The 16,976-nt window shown below is 38.7% G+C and overlaps 1 protein-coding gene across 1 annotated transcript; it reads right to left on the bottom strand.

The window, feature by feature from the left end:
• Positions 1-15,321: 15,321 nt before the first annotated feature.
• LOC138912078 (uncharacterized) lies at positions 15,322-16,809 on the bottom strand. Its single transcript, XM_070211935.1, has one exon. The coding sequence runs from the start codon at positions 16,807-16,809 to the stop codon at positions 15,322-15,324; it is 1,488 nt and encodes a 495-aa protein (XP_070068036.1).
• Positions 16,810-16,976: the final 167 nt, after the last annotated feature.

Consider the following 16,976-nt stretch of genomic DNA (forward strand, 5'->3'; position numbering starts at 1 on the left):
ACATCCCAATTTGGTGAGGAAATTTTTAAAGAAGATTTAAAATATCTCATTGATACGAGGAACATGTTCATGGATAAAGGAGAAGACGATCTTAACAAAACGGTATATGGTAATCATTTTACGTTTTGTAATAATGGATTCGGCGAAGACGCGTGTGCCTGCTTTTTCTATAAAAATCATCGAGACGGAGCCTTAAAACTAATGTCATCATATTTAGTGTATAAGAAAAGCCTGTTACAAATTTCCAAATAAACATGAGCTAAATTCATGACCTAAATTCAAATTTGTATCATCTTTTGTTTGAGGGATGGGTGATTTTTTCAGCTATTTCTTTCAGGTCAAAAAGTTAAAAAAATAAAAAAAATATACTTGAATTTAAAATTTACATATTCTTTTTGTTATTGGGGTGTGAGTTTGTTTCTCAGTGGCAAGCAAAGGGATCCCCTTTCAAGGGTGCTTGCTTTCAGCTGTTTCTTTGGGAGTTTGTTTCTCAGTGGCAAGCAAAGGGATCCCTTTTCAAGGGTGCTTGCTTTCAGATGTTTCTTTTGGACGTGACAACAGCCCGTGACATTCTATCACGTACCCGTGTGAGCACCACACTTTCTTAATCTAAGCAAAGGACACCCGGCACACCCCAGTAATTTCTCCCCCATTAACTAGGATAACCCAAATATATCGCTATGATCACCTGACACACCCCAGTAACTTCTCACCCGCTTAACTAGATTCCCTCCCCTCGTTTCACCCTATTTTTCTAACTTCTCCCACGTTCGATCCCGTCAACCTACTCGTCAACCACTTAAGCAGAATGCCTCCCCTCTTTCACCCCATTTCCTAGATACAAAAGCTGGATATAACTATTGTGGACCCTAATTTACGATCACCCGTTACACCCCAGTAACTTCTTCCTGCTTAATAAGAGTCCCGATTTCTTAACGAAATTCGGGGGAGCGAATTCCTGAATACAATTCCTAGATATAAGCAACTTATCACCCTAATTTACGATCACCCGTCACACCCCAGTAATATCTCCCCCGATTAATTAGGGTCCCGATTTCTGGACCGAATTTCGGGATTCCTGATTCCTGAATACAATTCCTAGATACAAAAGCTGGATATAACTATTGTGGACTCTAATTAACGATCACTCGTCACGCACCCATTAACTTTAATTACCCCCCACACCTGTCACATTGTCCTGATTTATTACCCTAATTACCCTAATTAGCATAATTAATTACCTCCCCCTCCACTTTTGTATCCAGCCTTTGTATCCAGAACCCCCACTTAAACTATTAAGTTAAAAGCAAAACATCCAGAAATTGAGAGATAGAGGTAAAGAAATCCGCTTTACAAAACAGTCGGAAAAAATGTCCCGAGCGACATGTCCCGAGCGAATGTGGTTGAAACTGCATAAAAAAAAAACGGCAAAGAATTTTTGAGCATTTCACAGCGACATGTTTGAACAACATTCTAAAAAAATCGCATTAAAATATTCCATCAGAATTCGCTAATTTCTGGTGTTGTATGAACTTCCCCGAAATCCACTTCTATTTTTGTCCCGAGCGAATACGGCAGTTTTTTACCGATATCTTAAAAACTAAAAGTGGTACAAAATCAAGATTTTTACCAAAAATAGAGCTTGGGAAGAGTGAAAAGAAAAGCCCATAATTAAAATTAAAATCCATAAAGAACGGTCAGTAGCAAATTCCACCCAGAACGGATTGACCTAAAAATCTAGAAAAATCACAGTAATTACTAAAATAATTAGGAGCCGCGTAAGGGGTAATTTTTATAACAAAAAACGACCCCAAAGTGCCCCAAAATTCGATTTGTTTTTTTGTTTAATTCTTTCTTTTGCCATTTCTCTGTTACAAATGTTGTTAAAAAGGTTTAAAAATGTGATGTTCATAATCTTATGGCATACACGCAAATAACTGCATTTAAATTTCTTGGAGATTCAGCATCCTTAACCAAGTCCCCAATATTTTCAAATTTGGCTAACCTGATGTGTCCCCATATGTGTGTATGTATGTTCTGCTGGCGCATGTATGTATGTACATATGTATGTCCTGCTGTCGCAATTTAAGTGTGACCGCGCAAGGGGAAAATAAAAATACCGCAGCCAAAAAAAATCGATAAACGTAAATTTTAAAATATCGGTAGACCTTACAGAAATCCCATTAAGCTGAATTTTACAGTCGAAATTTTCCTTAAAATTGCTTCTGTTTTTTTTAATGCAAAAGACCGGTCAGCAAACTATTTATTAGTTTTCAAATGTTGAGTTATCGACAAACTTTGGATTTGTATAAAACAAAAACAAACAATGATTTGCTCTGCTATGTACACACACACGCACAAAATAAATATATAAAAAAAATGCGTATTTTACACACACAGCCATTAGATACATATGTATATGCGTGTGTACGTTTGTGTGTGTGCATTGCAGCTGACTAAGGAATTGAGATTCGCTCAAATTCAAGATAATACTGATATCCTTTTGCCAAAAGAATATTTCATTTACATTTCCACAACATACTTACATAAGACATTTTGTAACCGATTTTTGTAAACTAAAATTCAAATCGCATTAATAATATTAAAAGAACATTAAATAGTCAAACCAATTTATTCTGTTGCTCTTTATTACACGTGCTCATATTGTTTAAACAAATTCAAATGTTTAAACAATTTGATTCACGGCTTCCCCGCCCACCTGCCTTCCCTATTATTAATATAATTCTAATCAAGGTGAAAAATTAATGTGAAATCAAAAATACTGAAACAAAATATCAATGATAAAATGCAGTAATTTGGAATTGCCTTTCTTGATGTATTTTCTTAAATTAGTCAAATACATAAAGCAAAACATTGCTCCGCTCCGCATATTTGTTTCCCTTATAATGGTTGTCTACTGTGGATACCTTTATAATAATCCAACCTGAAAGTCCACTTGAATTCAGAAACGTATCCATATGATGAGTTAAATGTAAACTTTGAAAATGATAAATATGCTCACCTTTATGATATGTATGCAATGTTTCAAAAGAGTTATTACAACCGCCCAGCAGAACCATTTTTATCACCGACAGAATTTAAAAGTAAACCTATTATTGTAGTTGACCTTTCATATCAAAAAGAAACAGTTAAATCGGGACCTATCGACGTGAGAATTTCAATCGATTTGAAAAAAGCAAACAATGCAATGTTTCAAAAGAGTTATTACAACCGCCCAGCAGAACCATTTTTATCACCGACAGAATTTAAAAGTAAAATGAAACAGTTAAATCGGGACCTATCGACGTGAGAATTTCAATCGATTTGAAAAATGCAAACAATGAAAACACTCAAGCATATTGTCTCCTTATTCACGATCGTTTAGTTGAGTATAGTCCTTTAAGTGGGTTAGTTCAAAGAATTGTCTAACAATATATCAATCACATAAAATGGAGAAAGATCTAGTTGCAATTGATGAACAAGGATTTTTTGATAACAACGACAAGTTCATTCTAAAGGAAATTGGAGTTGTATTTAGCAAAGAAAATAAGTTTAACAATAATTTCGTTATACAACCTCCATTTGATTTCACTCGTCTTAATAACAAGTCCCGAAAAACTGCTCTCTGGCTTACCAAAAACCATCATAAAATTTTTTGGAACGATGGAATAAACAATTTTAAGCAAACAAGAATATATATATAAAAAAACAAATCACTTCGGGAAAGGTGGTTTTATGCAAGGGAATTGAAAAGAAACGTTTTCTAGAAATCTTTCTCAGTTCACCGCACATAAGAGATGTTGAGGAATTGGGTTGCCCACCATTAAACACCGTAAACATAAACCAATTCCCATTTTGCTCAATACATATTAAAAGCGGTATTTGTGCTCTGAATAATGCGCACAATATTATAAATTTTTGCAATGGAACTGTGGTCTAACACTTATATATATACAATGGATAACAGACAAAGTGGATTAATAAACCGAATTAATAATTTCACATCCCAATTTGGTGAGGAAATTTTTAAAGAAGATTTAAAATATCTCATTGATACGAGGAACATGTTCATGGATAAAGGAGAAGACGATCTTAACAAAACGGTATATGGTAATCATTTTACGTTTTGTAATAATGGATTCGGCGAAGACGCGTGTGCCTGCTTTTTCTATAAAAATCATCGAGACGGAGCCTTAAAACTAATGTCATCATATTTAGTGTATAAGAAAAGCCTGTTACAAATTTCCAAATAAACATGAGCTAAATTCATGACCTAAATTCAAATTTGTATCATCTTTTGTTTGAGGGATGGGTGATTTTTTCAGCTATTTCTTTCAGGTCAAAAAGTTAAAAAAATAAAAAAAATATACTTGAATTTAAAATTTACATATTCTTTTTGTTATTGGGGTGTGAGTTTGTTTCTCAGTGGCAAGCAAAGGGATCCCCTTTCAAGGGTGCTTGCTTTCAGCTGTTTCTTTGGGAGTTTGTTTCTCAGTGGCAAGCAAAGGGATCCCTTTTCAAGGGTGCTTGCTTTCAGATGTTTCTTTTGGACGTGACAACAGCCCGTGACATTCTATCACGTACCCGTGTGAGCACCACACTTTCTTAATCTAAGCAAAGGACACCCGGCACACCCCAGTAATTTCTCCCCCATTAACTAGGATAACCCAAATATATCGCTATGATCACCTGACACACCCCAGTAACTTCTCACCCGCTTAACTAGATTCCCTCCCCTCGTTTCACCCTATTTTTCTAACTTCTCCCACGTTCGATCCCGTCAACCTACTCGTCAACCACTTAAGCAGAATGCCTCCCCTCTTTCACCCCATTTCCTAGATACAAAAGCTGGATATAACTATTGTGGACCCTAATTTACGATCACCCGTCACACCCCAGTAACTTCTTCCTGCTTAATAAGAGTCCCGATTTCTTAACGAAATTCGGGGGAGCGAATTCCTGAATACAATTCCTAGATATAAGCAACTTATCACCCTAATTTACGATCACCCGTCACACCCCAGTAATATCTCCCCCGATTAATTAGGGTCCCGATTTCTGGACCGAATTTCGGGATTCCTGATTCCTGAATACAATTCCTAGATACAAAAGCTGGATATAACTATTGTGGACTCTAATTAACGATCACTCGTCACGCACCCATTAACTTTAATTACCCCCCACACCTGTCACATTGTCCTGATTTATTACCCTAATTACCCTAATTAGCATAATTAATTACCTCCCCCTCCACTTTTGTATCCAGCCTTTGTATCCAGAACCCCCACTTAAACTATTAAGTTAAAAGCAAAACATCCAGAAATTGAGAGATAGAGGTAAAGAAATCCGCTTTACAAAACAGTCGGAAAAAATGTCCCGAGCGACATGTCCCGAGCGAATGTGGTTGAAACTGCATAAAAAAAAAACGGCAAAGAATTTTTGAGCATTTCACAGCGACATGTTTGAACAACATTCTAAAAAAATCGCATTAAAATATTCCATCAGAATTCGCTAATTTCTGGTGTTGTATGAACTTCCCCGAAATCCACTTCTATTTTTGTCCCGAGCGAATACGGCAGTTTTTTACCGATATCTTAAAAACTAAAAGTGGTACAAAATCAAGATTAGAGCTTGGGAAGAGTGAAAAGAAAAGCCCATAATTAAAATTAAAATCCATTGTTTTACAATTTTTTTTCAACTTTAAAGGAGTGCAAATGTCCCGAGCGACATTTTGGAAGTGCCCATATGCGTGTGTACGTTTGTGTGTGTGCATTGCAGCTGACTAAGGAATTGAGATTCGCTCAAATTCAAATTCAAGATAATACTGATATCCTTTTGCTAAAAGAATATTTCATTTACATTTCCACAACATACTTACATAAGACATTTTGTAACCGATTTTTGTGAACTAAAATTCAAATCGCATTGATAATATTAAAAGAACATTAAATATTTAAACCAATTGATTCTCTTGCTCTTTATTACACGTGCTCATATTGTTTAAACAAATTCAAATGTTTAAACAATTTGATTCACGGCTTCCCCGCCCACCTGCCTTCCCTATCTAAACTACTATAAAATTCGACCCCTAAAAAACGGTCAGTAGCAAATTCCACCCAGAACGGATTGACCTAAAAATCTAGAAAAATCACAGTAATTACTAAAATAATTAGGAGCCGCGTAAGGGGTAATTTTTATAACAAAAAACGACCCCAAAGTGCCCCAAAATTCGATTTGTTTTTTTGTTTAATTCTTTCTTTTGCCATTTCTCTGTTACAAATGTTGTTAAAAAGGTTTAAAAATGTGATGTTCATAATCTTATGGCATACACGCAAATAACTGCATTTAAATTTCTTGGAGATTCAGCATCCTTAACCAAGTCCCCAATATTTTCAAATTTGGCTAACCTGATGTGTCCCCATATGTGTGTATGTATGTTCTGCTGGCGCATGTATGTATGTACATATGTATGTCCTGCTGTCGCAATTTAAGTGTGACCGCGCAAGGGGAAAATAAAAATACCGCAGCCAAAAAAAATCGATTATATCGCAAATCTTTTCTTTTGCGCCTTTTTCTTAAGTAAACGTAAATTTTAAAATATCGGTAGACCTTACAGAAATCCCATTAAGCTGAATTTTACAGTCGAAATTTTCCTTAAAATTGCTTCTGTTTTTATACCCGTTACTCGTAGAGTAAAAGGGTATACTAGATTCGTGCAAAAGTATGTAACAGCTAGAAGGAAGCATTTCCGACCCCATAAAGTATATATATTCTTGATCAGGGTCACTAGCCGAGTCGATCTAGCCATGTCCGTCTGTCCGTCTGTCCGTCTGTCCGTCTGTATGAACGCTGAGATCTCAGAAACTACAAAAGCTAGAAGGTTGAGATTTCCCACACATATTCTTTGGCTTCCTACGCAGCGCAAGTTTATTTTAGCCGAGCGCCACGCCCCCTCTAACGCCCACAATCGCCCACTAACGATTTTAAAATAGGTCCTGCGCCCACATCTTTAAAGATTTCCGAGAAGTATAAATGCAATTTTGTTGTGTATATTTATACCTATCGAAATGTAGAAGACATTTTTCAAATCGGATCATTCATTAAAAAGTTATACGCTTTATAAATTGTCAACATATATCTATCTCCCTCGCACTCCCTTTAGCTGAGTTACGATTATTAGTCGGGACACCAACCCGACACAGCGTTCGCACTCCCTTTAGCTGAGTAACGGGTATTAGATAGTCGGGTCACCAACCCGACTATAGCGTTCTCTCTTGTTTTTAATGCAAAAGACCGGTCAGCAAACTATTTATTAGTTTTCAAATGTTGAGTTATCGACAAACTTTGGATTTGTATAAAACAAAAACAAACAATGATTTGCTCTGCTATGTACACACACACGCACAAAATAAATATATAAAAAAAATGCGTATTTTACACACACAGCCATTAGATACATATGTATATGCGTGTGTACGTTTGTGTGTGTGCATTGCAGCTGACTAAGGAATTGAGATTCGCTCAAATTCAAGATAATACTGATATCCTTTTGCCAAAAGAATATTTCATTTACATTTCCACAACATACTTACATAAGACATTTTGTAACCGATTTTTGTAAACTAAAATTCAAATCGCATTAATAATATTAAAAGAACATTAAATAGTCAAACCAATTGATTCTGTTGCTCTTTATTACACGTGCTCATATTGTTTAAACAAATTCAAATGTTTAAACAATTTGATTCACGGCTTCCCCGCCCACCTGCCTTCCCTATTATTAATATAATTCTAATCAAGGTGAAAAATTAATGTGAAATCAAAAATACTGAAACAAAATATCAGTGATAAAATGCAGTAATTTGGAATTGCCTTTCTTGATGTATTTTCTTAAATTAGTCAAATACATAAAGCAAAACATTGCTCCGCATATTTGTTTCCCATATAATAGTTGTCTACTGTGGATACCTTCCAAAAACCCCCCGGTAGCAAATTCGCCAAGAGTATTTGGTTTGTAATAGATTAAAAATTGCATCTTTAAAAAACAAAAAATATAAATAAAAAATAGAAATAGAAAATGTAGAACGAGGTAGCAAGGCCAATATCAACAGGATTTGTTTTAAGGGACCGATGAAATACAAATAAGCCTAAAATTATTCTATCTCTGGCATTCATTTTTTTAAAATAAGAATTGGAGACATTAATTTTTTTTTAACTGTCGAAGGATAAACATCCCATCACCTTTTGAAGCGGTTGTAACATTTCAAGGCGAACTTAAATTAAAGATATTCCGTCAAATTTTTTAAATCTTAATCAAAAATATTATATTGGTTCTTGGAGAGCTATGTAAAACTTTTAGCAATTTTTTTTAAGAATACAAGTTTTTTTTCCAGAGTTAAACGCTAATCGATTTGGAATTGAATTACATACTTAACGCGGCGTGATAATCCATATTTTGGCAGTTTTTTGCTTTGTTTTCGATAAAGTACTGCTTTGATAATTCATACAAAAAAATGCATAAATTTATCTGGGTAAGAGCGGGACAGCAATAGTCAAAACTCTCCGAAATTGAAAAAGAGTTTAATATATTTAACATGTAAATTTAATTAAGGGAAAAAGTTCTGATAAAATCTTTTCTCGGTTTATAGAATAAAAATTATGAATTTTTTAAATTTTAAATAAGTACCAAAGATAAAGCAATGCTTAATTATCAATTTTAATTTCCGCAGGCGAAGCTGCGGGCTACAGATCTGCTAGTAAATTAATAAAATACAAATATATTTTAATTTCAAATTATTTTAAATTTATATCTTCTTTTGTTTGGGGATGGGTGTTTGTTTTCAGCTGATTTCAGTTTAAAAAATTCGAAATATGTTTTCAATGCCAAGCAAGGGGATCCCTGTTCAAGGTTGTTCTTGGTTATACTAATTAACAGCAGGTGACATTTTCTAGTGCTTATGCTAATTAAAAGGTCACTCTTGTAGTGGCGCTTGCTAACAACAACCTGTTGACACTCTGATCACACCATATTATCATATAGGTTTCCCTCCCGTAGTATTTTTTAAATCTGAGTAAGAAAGTAAGTAAACACCACCTGCCAACTCTCATAAACCATTTCCCTAATTAATGTTGGTGATTTGGGGACTATATTAAGAACTCTTTCATATATTTTAGATGGAGCCTTAAAACTAATGTCTTCATATTTGGTGTATAAGAAAAGCCTGTTACAAAATTTCAAACAAACGTGAGCTAAATGTAAATTTACATATTGTTTTTGTTCGGGGTGGATGTTTGCTTCTCAGTGGCAAGCTAAGGGATCCCCTATTCAAGGGTGTTTGTGTCGCTTGCTCTCAACAACTTGTTTTTCTGTCTGATCCCACCATCCTGTGATATTATTTAGTATGGTAATTAAGTGACCCCGTGCACGTGTGAAACAGCCACTGAGCAACTAAAAGGGTCGTTTGCTATTAACAACCTGTTGCCACTCTGATTACACATATTTGGCCCGTGAACAATTTTTTTTCCACCACTAAATTTAGTTCCCTCGTATTTTCTGAGTCTAAGCAAAGGACACCCGTCACACCCCAGTAATTTCTCCCCCATTAACTAGGATAACCCAAATATTTCGCTATCACCTGCCACACCCCAGTAACTTCTTACCCGCTTAACTAGATTCCCTGCCCTCGTTTCACCCTATTTTTCTAACTTCTCCCACGTTCGATCCCGTGAACCTACTCGTCAACCACTTAAGCAGAATGCCTCCCCTCTTTTCACCCCATTTCCTAGATACAAAAGCTGGATATAACTATTGTGGACCCTAATTAACGATCACTCGTCACGCACCCATTTACTTTAATTACCCCCCACACCTGTCACATTGTCCTGATTCATTACCCTAATTAGCATAATTAATTACCTCCCCCTCCACTTTTGTATCCAGCCTTTGTATCCAGAACCCCCATTTATACACTACTCATGGGTTAATTTTCTAATAACTCTTAGATTCTACGCAAGTGACAGTTTGTTTTTCTTCTGTTGGCGATTGTTAAAGAAGTTTCTTTTGCTATAACGTCTTTTTCAAAACAATTTATGAAGTACCTGCGTATTGAAGATCTTCAATAGCCAAGTTTCCGAAAGTCATTGGAGCCATAGATTGCACGCTCTTCTGTTCATCGGTATAATTTTTACCGCGAAACTTTCTTTCTGCCGACATTGTTTTTTATTAGTTTGAAATTTTGTTTATATCATTAGCTGTTAGTATGACTGTTTTATGGTATTTTTCGATAGTTTTTTGATTAATTTTTGAAAATTAGTTAACTCTTCTGTTGTGGGGGTGCCACCTAGTCTCAAATTAGTGCGCCTTTTATTCGGAGTTTTAAATGACGGACGAGAAAACGAAAACCGATTTGCCACCGGGATAAATTAATCCTTCCATTAGCTAAATTTTACTTTGCAGGACGGACGAGAAAACGGCCCTTAGTTTATGGCTCTGGGTCGATTTACAATTGTCATATGACATGCACAGAGCTCATAAAGTATTATATTTTATTATACCCGTTAAAGGGTATATTGTATTCGTGCAAAAGTATGTAACAGCTAGAAGGAAGCGTTTCCGACCCCATAAAGTATATTTATTCTTGATCAGGGTCACTATCCGATTCGATCTAGCCATGTCTGTCTGTCCGTCTGTCTGTCTGTCCGTCCGGATGAACGCTGAGATATCGGAAACTACAAAAGCTAGAAGGTTGAGTTTTTCCACACATATTCTTAGGCTTCCTACGCACCGCAAGTTTATTTCAGCCGAGCGCCACGCCCCTTTAAAGCCCACAATCGCCCACTAACGATTTTAAAATGTGTCTGGCGCCCACACCTTTAAAGATTTCCGAGAAGTGCAATTTGGTTATGTATATTTATACCTATCGAAATGTAGAAGAAAAAAATCAAAAAAATGTTATATATCCATCTCCCTCGCACTTCCTTTAGCCGAGTGTAGTCTGGACACGAACCCGACTATAGCGTTCTCTCTTGTTTTTATTAGTGTTCGTCTGAACATTTTTGCAAGGGCCGATAAGATTAGGTGTATGTGTTAATTATAATTTTGCAATTATTGCGTTTTAACATTTAAATGAATTTTATTTTATAACATTAAACATTTTTATACCCGTTACTCGTAGAGTAAAAGGGTATATTTAGGGTATTCAATTTCGTTGTAAAAGTTGTAAAGGGTAAAAGTGTAATGCAGCTCCGACAAATCTGTTGTACTTGTGTAGAAATATTGGTTTAAAATAAAGGTTTTAATTTAAAATGCCTGTGAAGGGAAAAAGGCTGGAATAGTTTGCTAGGGCGGCCCGAATGAGAAAATATTAGAAAGTCTATTTAATGACAAGTGTAACAAGAAAGGAAGCTAGCTTCGGCCAGCCAAAGCTTATATACCCTTGCAGATAATTCCTATTAATTTACAAATCGCAAAAATGTTAATTTTCCTATTATTTCTCATTAATTTTGCGTTCGTTTCAATGGCAGCTATATGATATAGTAGTTCGACTTTGATACAAATAAAATCGAAATTCGAAAATATTTAAAAAGAGTTATATCCTAGAGTAGAAGAGAATACAATAAAAACCAACGAAGCAATAATTTATTTCCTATTATATTCCCATTAATTTTCCGATCGTTTTAATGGCAGCTATATAATATAGTCGTCCGATTTTGAAAAAATTGTATTCGAAATTCAGAATTAGATAAAAAATGACATTTCCAAAAGTAGGATGTTATAGGTTCAAAAACAACCAAGATATAATTTTTTTACATTTCCCGATTGTTCCTATGAGAGCTATATGATATAGTTGTCCGATCCGGCTCGTTCCGACTTATATACTACCTGCAATAGAAAGAAGACTTTTAAGAAAGTTTTATCCCGATAGCTTGAAAACTGAGAGACTAGTTTGCGTAGAAACGGACGGACAGACGGACAGACGGACGGACAGACGGACAGACGGACATGGCTAGATCGACTCGTCTAGTGATGCTGATCAAGAATATATATACTTTATGGGGTCGGAAACGTCTCTTTCACTGCTTTGCAAACTTCTGACTGAAATCATAATACCCTCTGCAAGGGTATAATAATTTTTCGTCACAAATGTTGATATCAGAACTTTTGTATGATGAAGGTGCGATCGTCACTAGTTTTTTACCCCGTTAAGAGGTTTTTTTATTTGATTCAAATTTTAATCGAAGAGAACATCATAGGCTGCTGATTTGAAATTCACAGCGCACAGTATGTTGCTAAAACATACCAGATATGAAACAAAAAAGGAAGGTAACTTCGGCCAGCCGAAGCTTATATACCCTTGCACATAAAATAAATACCTATAGATTCTGCGTGCCTATTTAAAATATTGTTTTTATGTTGTCAAAAATCAAAACGCCTACTTCCTACAAAGTTACAATTAATTTTCTTATATTTGTTTGATTATTCCTATTCCTATATTGGTCCGATCCGGCTCGATCCGACATATGTACTAACTGCCATAGACGGAAGACTTTTTCGAAAGTATCATCGCAATAGCTTTAAAACTGAGAGACTAGTTCGCCCAGAAACATGAGGAGACGGACACGACTAGATGGACTCGACTATAGGTGCTGATCAAGAATATATATACTTTATGTGGTCGGAAACGTCTCCTTCAGTGCGTTGCAAACTTTTGACTGAAATTATAATACCCTCTGCAAGGGCACAAAAAGTTATAGCCAAAGGAACAGCCTTCCCGATGAAACCAGTCTCTTTTACTGACTAAAATCGGGTTGCAAAGGCCAAGTTGAAGCTTCTTTTTGTCAGAGGTCTGCATTCGTTTCATAGGACTTTGTAAAAATAACGCCCAAAATCGGCATAGAAAACCGGTGGGGTACAAATGAGTTTTATTTTTGATAAAAAAAAAATCAACAATAACACTATGCAGAATCAAAAATTTACCTCGATGGATGCTATATTTTTGGATTCGTTACGAATTCCCAAGTTAAACTGCGTTTTCCAAAAAGTTCACCGACGCAAGGATTCTTAGCAAAAGGACCTCAAAGCTCGAAAAATGCTGAGATTGACCAACTTTGCGGAGCTCTCAGAGGCAATTGGATGCATGGTTTGATTCGATGTTAAAGTTTTCTAAATGATACACTCTTTATCTTTCAAACCCCATACCTAGAATAATTTTAAGATTTTTTTTATGGCAGAAATAAATTTTAGAAAACATAGTCAAAAAACTTAAAAACATACAGCTGCGGTCAAAATAGTAGTAGTGTTGCCGCCCTGTGTTTTTAAAAGTTTGATGTTGTAACTTTTTTAATCCAATTAGTCTAATAATAAAATTATTATCAATACAATATTACCAGGAAAAGATCAATTCGAACAACAAACTTTTAAATACACAACCTCTACAACTCAGAAATTAAAGACGTTTACTGAATGTAATGTCGGGGGGCGGGCTTTTCCAATTGGGGGTGCTTGTGGTGATACCGATCCCGAGAAGTCAATTTAAGACGGCCGAAATGTTTTCGTTTCACTTTATAATAATACTCCACGATTTATTGACTTCACTTGCGGACGGTTCGTTTACACTGGTAAATTAGAACTAACTTAAAACTACAGAGTGGAAGCTCCAAGAGCCGCTTGGAGAGCGGAGTGGAGACACTTAACAGTGCGAGAGAGCGAGATGCGAGCGATCTGGAAGAACTGCTGTCTCGACTGTCAAAGCTCCAGGGGCGCTTGAAGGGAAAATTGGCCGGGGTTGGGGGCGCCGCTTTGGCGCAAACATTCTCCCCCCCTTGCGAGGGCGAACGTAGCAAAGGATTAATCCTTAGGCGTGTCTGCATGCTCCAGACACGACCCATCCAAAGACCGTGCCCTGTGCGACGGGCAGCCCATCTCGTATATTTAGGAACCCGGGCCTGATTACGTAGGGGTATACGTACGAGCCCAACACCAGCGAGACTGTTGCTGGGCGAACTGCTCATCGGCCAGACGGATGTCATCAAATTGGGCTCGCATAGAATCGCTTAGCGCGCGGATCGGGGTGCGGATACGTAGACTCTGACTGATCTTCAGCAGCACGTCGATCTGGAAATCGCTCGTCCTCGATCGGATTGTCGTCGAGCAGACTTCTTCGCCTCTCACTGTCGTCGTGGGCAACTTGAACGCAGTTGCCAGGGAGCTGTCGATAGTGCTGACGGGCGTGCAAGGGTCGATTAACGCGGCCGTCTCGAAGGTGGTGGCCCCACGATGGCCGTCGGAAGAATGTGGAGGCTCTGATGCTGCAGGAGAGCCGCCACTGATGGAGTTGCTGCTGACGCTGGACGTCGGACCGGTGTCCGTGCTTCCCGTGCCGCTGGCGATGGAGACCGCGAGACTGCCCTTGACAGCCGAGTGGTCGATCCGCGATGTTGCGAGGACGGCGATTGGCGACGTGGCGGGGATGGCGATTGACGACGCTGCTGGATGGGTTGACGAGTAGTCCCGGACATCTCGTGCAGGTGCAGCAGCGTGTGATGGTTCTGCCCGCACTTTTTGCACGTGTCGCCACTGCGACATTGCCCCCCTGAGTGTTGATGGGCCAGGCAATTCGCACAATATTTATTTATGAGGACGGCGCGGAGCCGCTTCTCCGTGCTGAGCCTAAGGAAGCGGGTGCACTTCCGTAGAGGATGGATTCCCCGACAGACTCGGCAACGGTAGGATCGAGGATCGTGAACGTCTGTCGTCCAAAGTTTGGGCGCTGCGAGAACGTGGAGCCATGGTTTTGATGCTTTAATAAAAATGATGAGCAAATTTAGTATCAATTTGTGAACGGATTTTGAAAAAATAAGGAGAGAAGGCACTATTTTTGGAAAGCGGAGGTGGCCTTGGCCTCCATAAGAAAAAGTACTAGAATGAGGACAGAAGTTATTATTGCGGAAGTGCGGAGATTGCCTTGTCCTCCATAGGAAGAAGTACTAGTTTGTGGACCCGACGTTGGATGGTTCCACGAGAAGTAAGAATATTTACGACGCGTACTCTAGTATCAGCTCCTGGGATAGCAGCTACGATCCTGCCGAGCCGCCAGTCATTTGATGGCAAATTATCGTCCTTGATGACTACCATATCGTCGACTTGCAGATTTCTGGATGGAATCAGCCACTTGTTGCGCTTGTGGAGTTCCTTTAGATACTCTTCTTTCCATCGCGAACTAAATTGTTGATGCTGGGCCTTGAGATGTTGCCGTCGATTTATAATTGACTTGGCTTCGCCTTTAATTTCAGGCTCCGCCGTGGAAAGCAACGGACCCCCGATCAGAAAATGGCCGTCAGTGCCAGCAAGTCTGTCGGGTCCTCTGACATTGGAGAGAGTGGTCTGGAATTAAGGCAGGCTTCAATCTTTGCCAGAAGCGTGGAAAGCTCTTCGAATGTATACTTGCGAGCGGACGTGGATTTGTAAAACAGCGTTTTAAAACTCTTTACTCCTGCCTCCCACAGGCCTCCCATATGAGGAGCTCCTGGGGGTATAAAACGCCACACGAGTCCCTGATGGCTATACGCATCGGTCACTGACTCCTTTAGTGCTTGCGTAAAGTCAGGGGAAATAAGACTTGAGGCGCCAACAAAGGTTTTGCCGTTGTCGGAATGGACCCGCTGAGGACAACCTCTTCTAGCTACAAAACGCGCAAACGCTGCTAGAAACTTCTCAGTTGTAAGGTCGGAGGTGGGTTCCAAATGGATGGCCTTTGTAGAAAAGCACACAAACACACAAACATATCCCTTAGTGATGAGACAAGCTTTCCCTGTATAGTTTTTTACCTCAAAGGGGCCGGCGTAATCGACGCCGGTATAAGTAAATGGCCGGGAAAAAGAGGCTCGATCAGTCGGAAAATCGCCCATCAATTGGGTCTGCAGTCTTTTTTTATAAATGGTGCACACCTTGCATGAATTCACCACGCCCTTTACCAGATTCTTGACTTTAGGAATCCAATATTTGGATCGCATCAGGCGCACTATCAATTGGTTGCCGCCATGAAGCGTAATCTGGTGCGTGAATTGGACAAGAAGACGAGATAACCGACAGCTGTACGGGAGTAATACAGGATGGCGCTCGTCATACTGCAGGACATTGGAGGCAGTTAAGCGACCACATGCTCTTAAGAGTCCATGTTGGTCTATAAATGGAAACAAATTAGCAATTGGGCTTGATGCGGGTATGGATCTTTTGCTTCGTAACAATCGAAGCTCGAGCGCGTACTCTTCACGCTGGGCCAGTATTATGTAGGTCCTCTCAGCCTCCCGGATCTCCCGATTACTGAGCTGGTTATCCGGACTTACCGGAGCCTTACGACAGCGATTTAGGAACCTTTGGACGTAAGCTAGGACTCGTAAAGCCTTGTCTAGTCTGGAAAAACGGTCAAGGAAATCATCAGCGGGGAGCTTTACGAAATGAACCTTCACCGCGCGCTGCTCTAATTCAGTGACTGGGTGTGGATCCGAAGTTTCTGGCCATTGAAGTTTGGGCAATTGTAACCACTGGGGCTCATGCCACCAGAGGTTGCTATCGCCCAGCTCTTGCAGGGACACGCCGCGACTAGCTAGGTCGGCAGAATTGTGTTCTGACCGCACATGTGACCAATTCTCAATCTTTGTAGCTTGAGCTATTTTGGTTACGCGGTTGGCTACGAATGTGGTCCAGGAGCAGGCTGGTTTCTTTAACCATGCCAGGACAATGGTAGAATCTGTCCAGCAGAAAATCCCAGAGCTTTTTGACAGCATATTTGGAAGGATGGTAGATGCCATATCTGCCAGCAATAGGGCACCACATAGCTCGAGTCGGGGGAGAGATACAGTTTTCACAGGGGCAACCCGGGTCTTTGCCGTTAGCAGATTAGTCAATATCTGCTGACCGACTTCAACCCTGACATTCAGCGCAGCCCCATAGGCTTTTTGGGAAGCGTCACAGAAAC

The sequence above is a fragment of the Drosophila takahashii genome, chromosome 2R (genome assembly GCF_030179915.1).
Source record: "Drosophila takahashii strain IR98-3 E-12201 chromosome 2R, DtakHiC1v2, whole genome shotgun sequence".
NCBI classification, from domain to species: domain Eukaryota; kingdom Metazoa; phylum Arthropoda; class Insecta; order Diptera; family Drosophilidae; genus Drosophila; species Drosophila takahashii.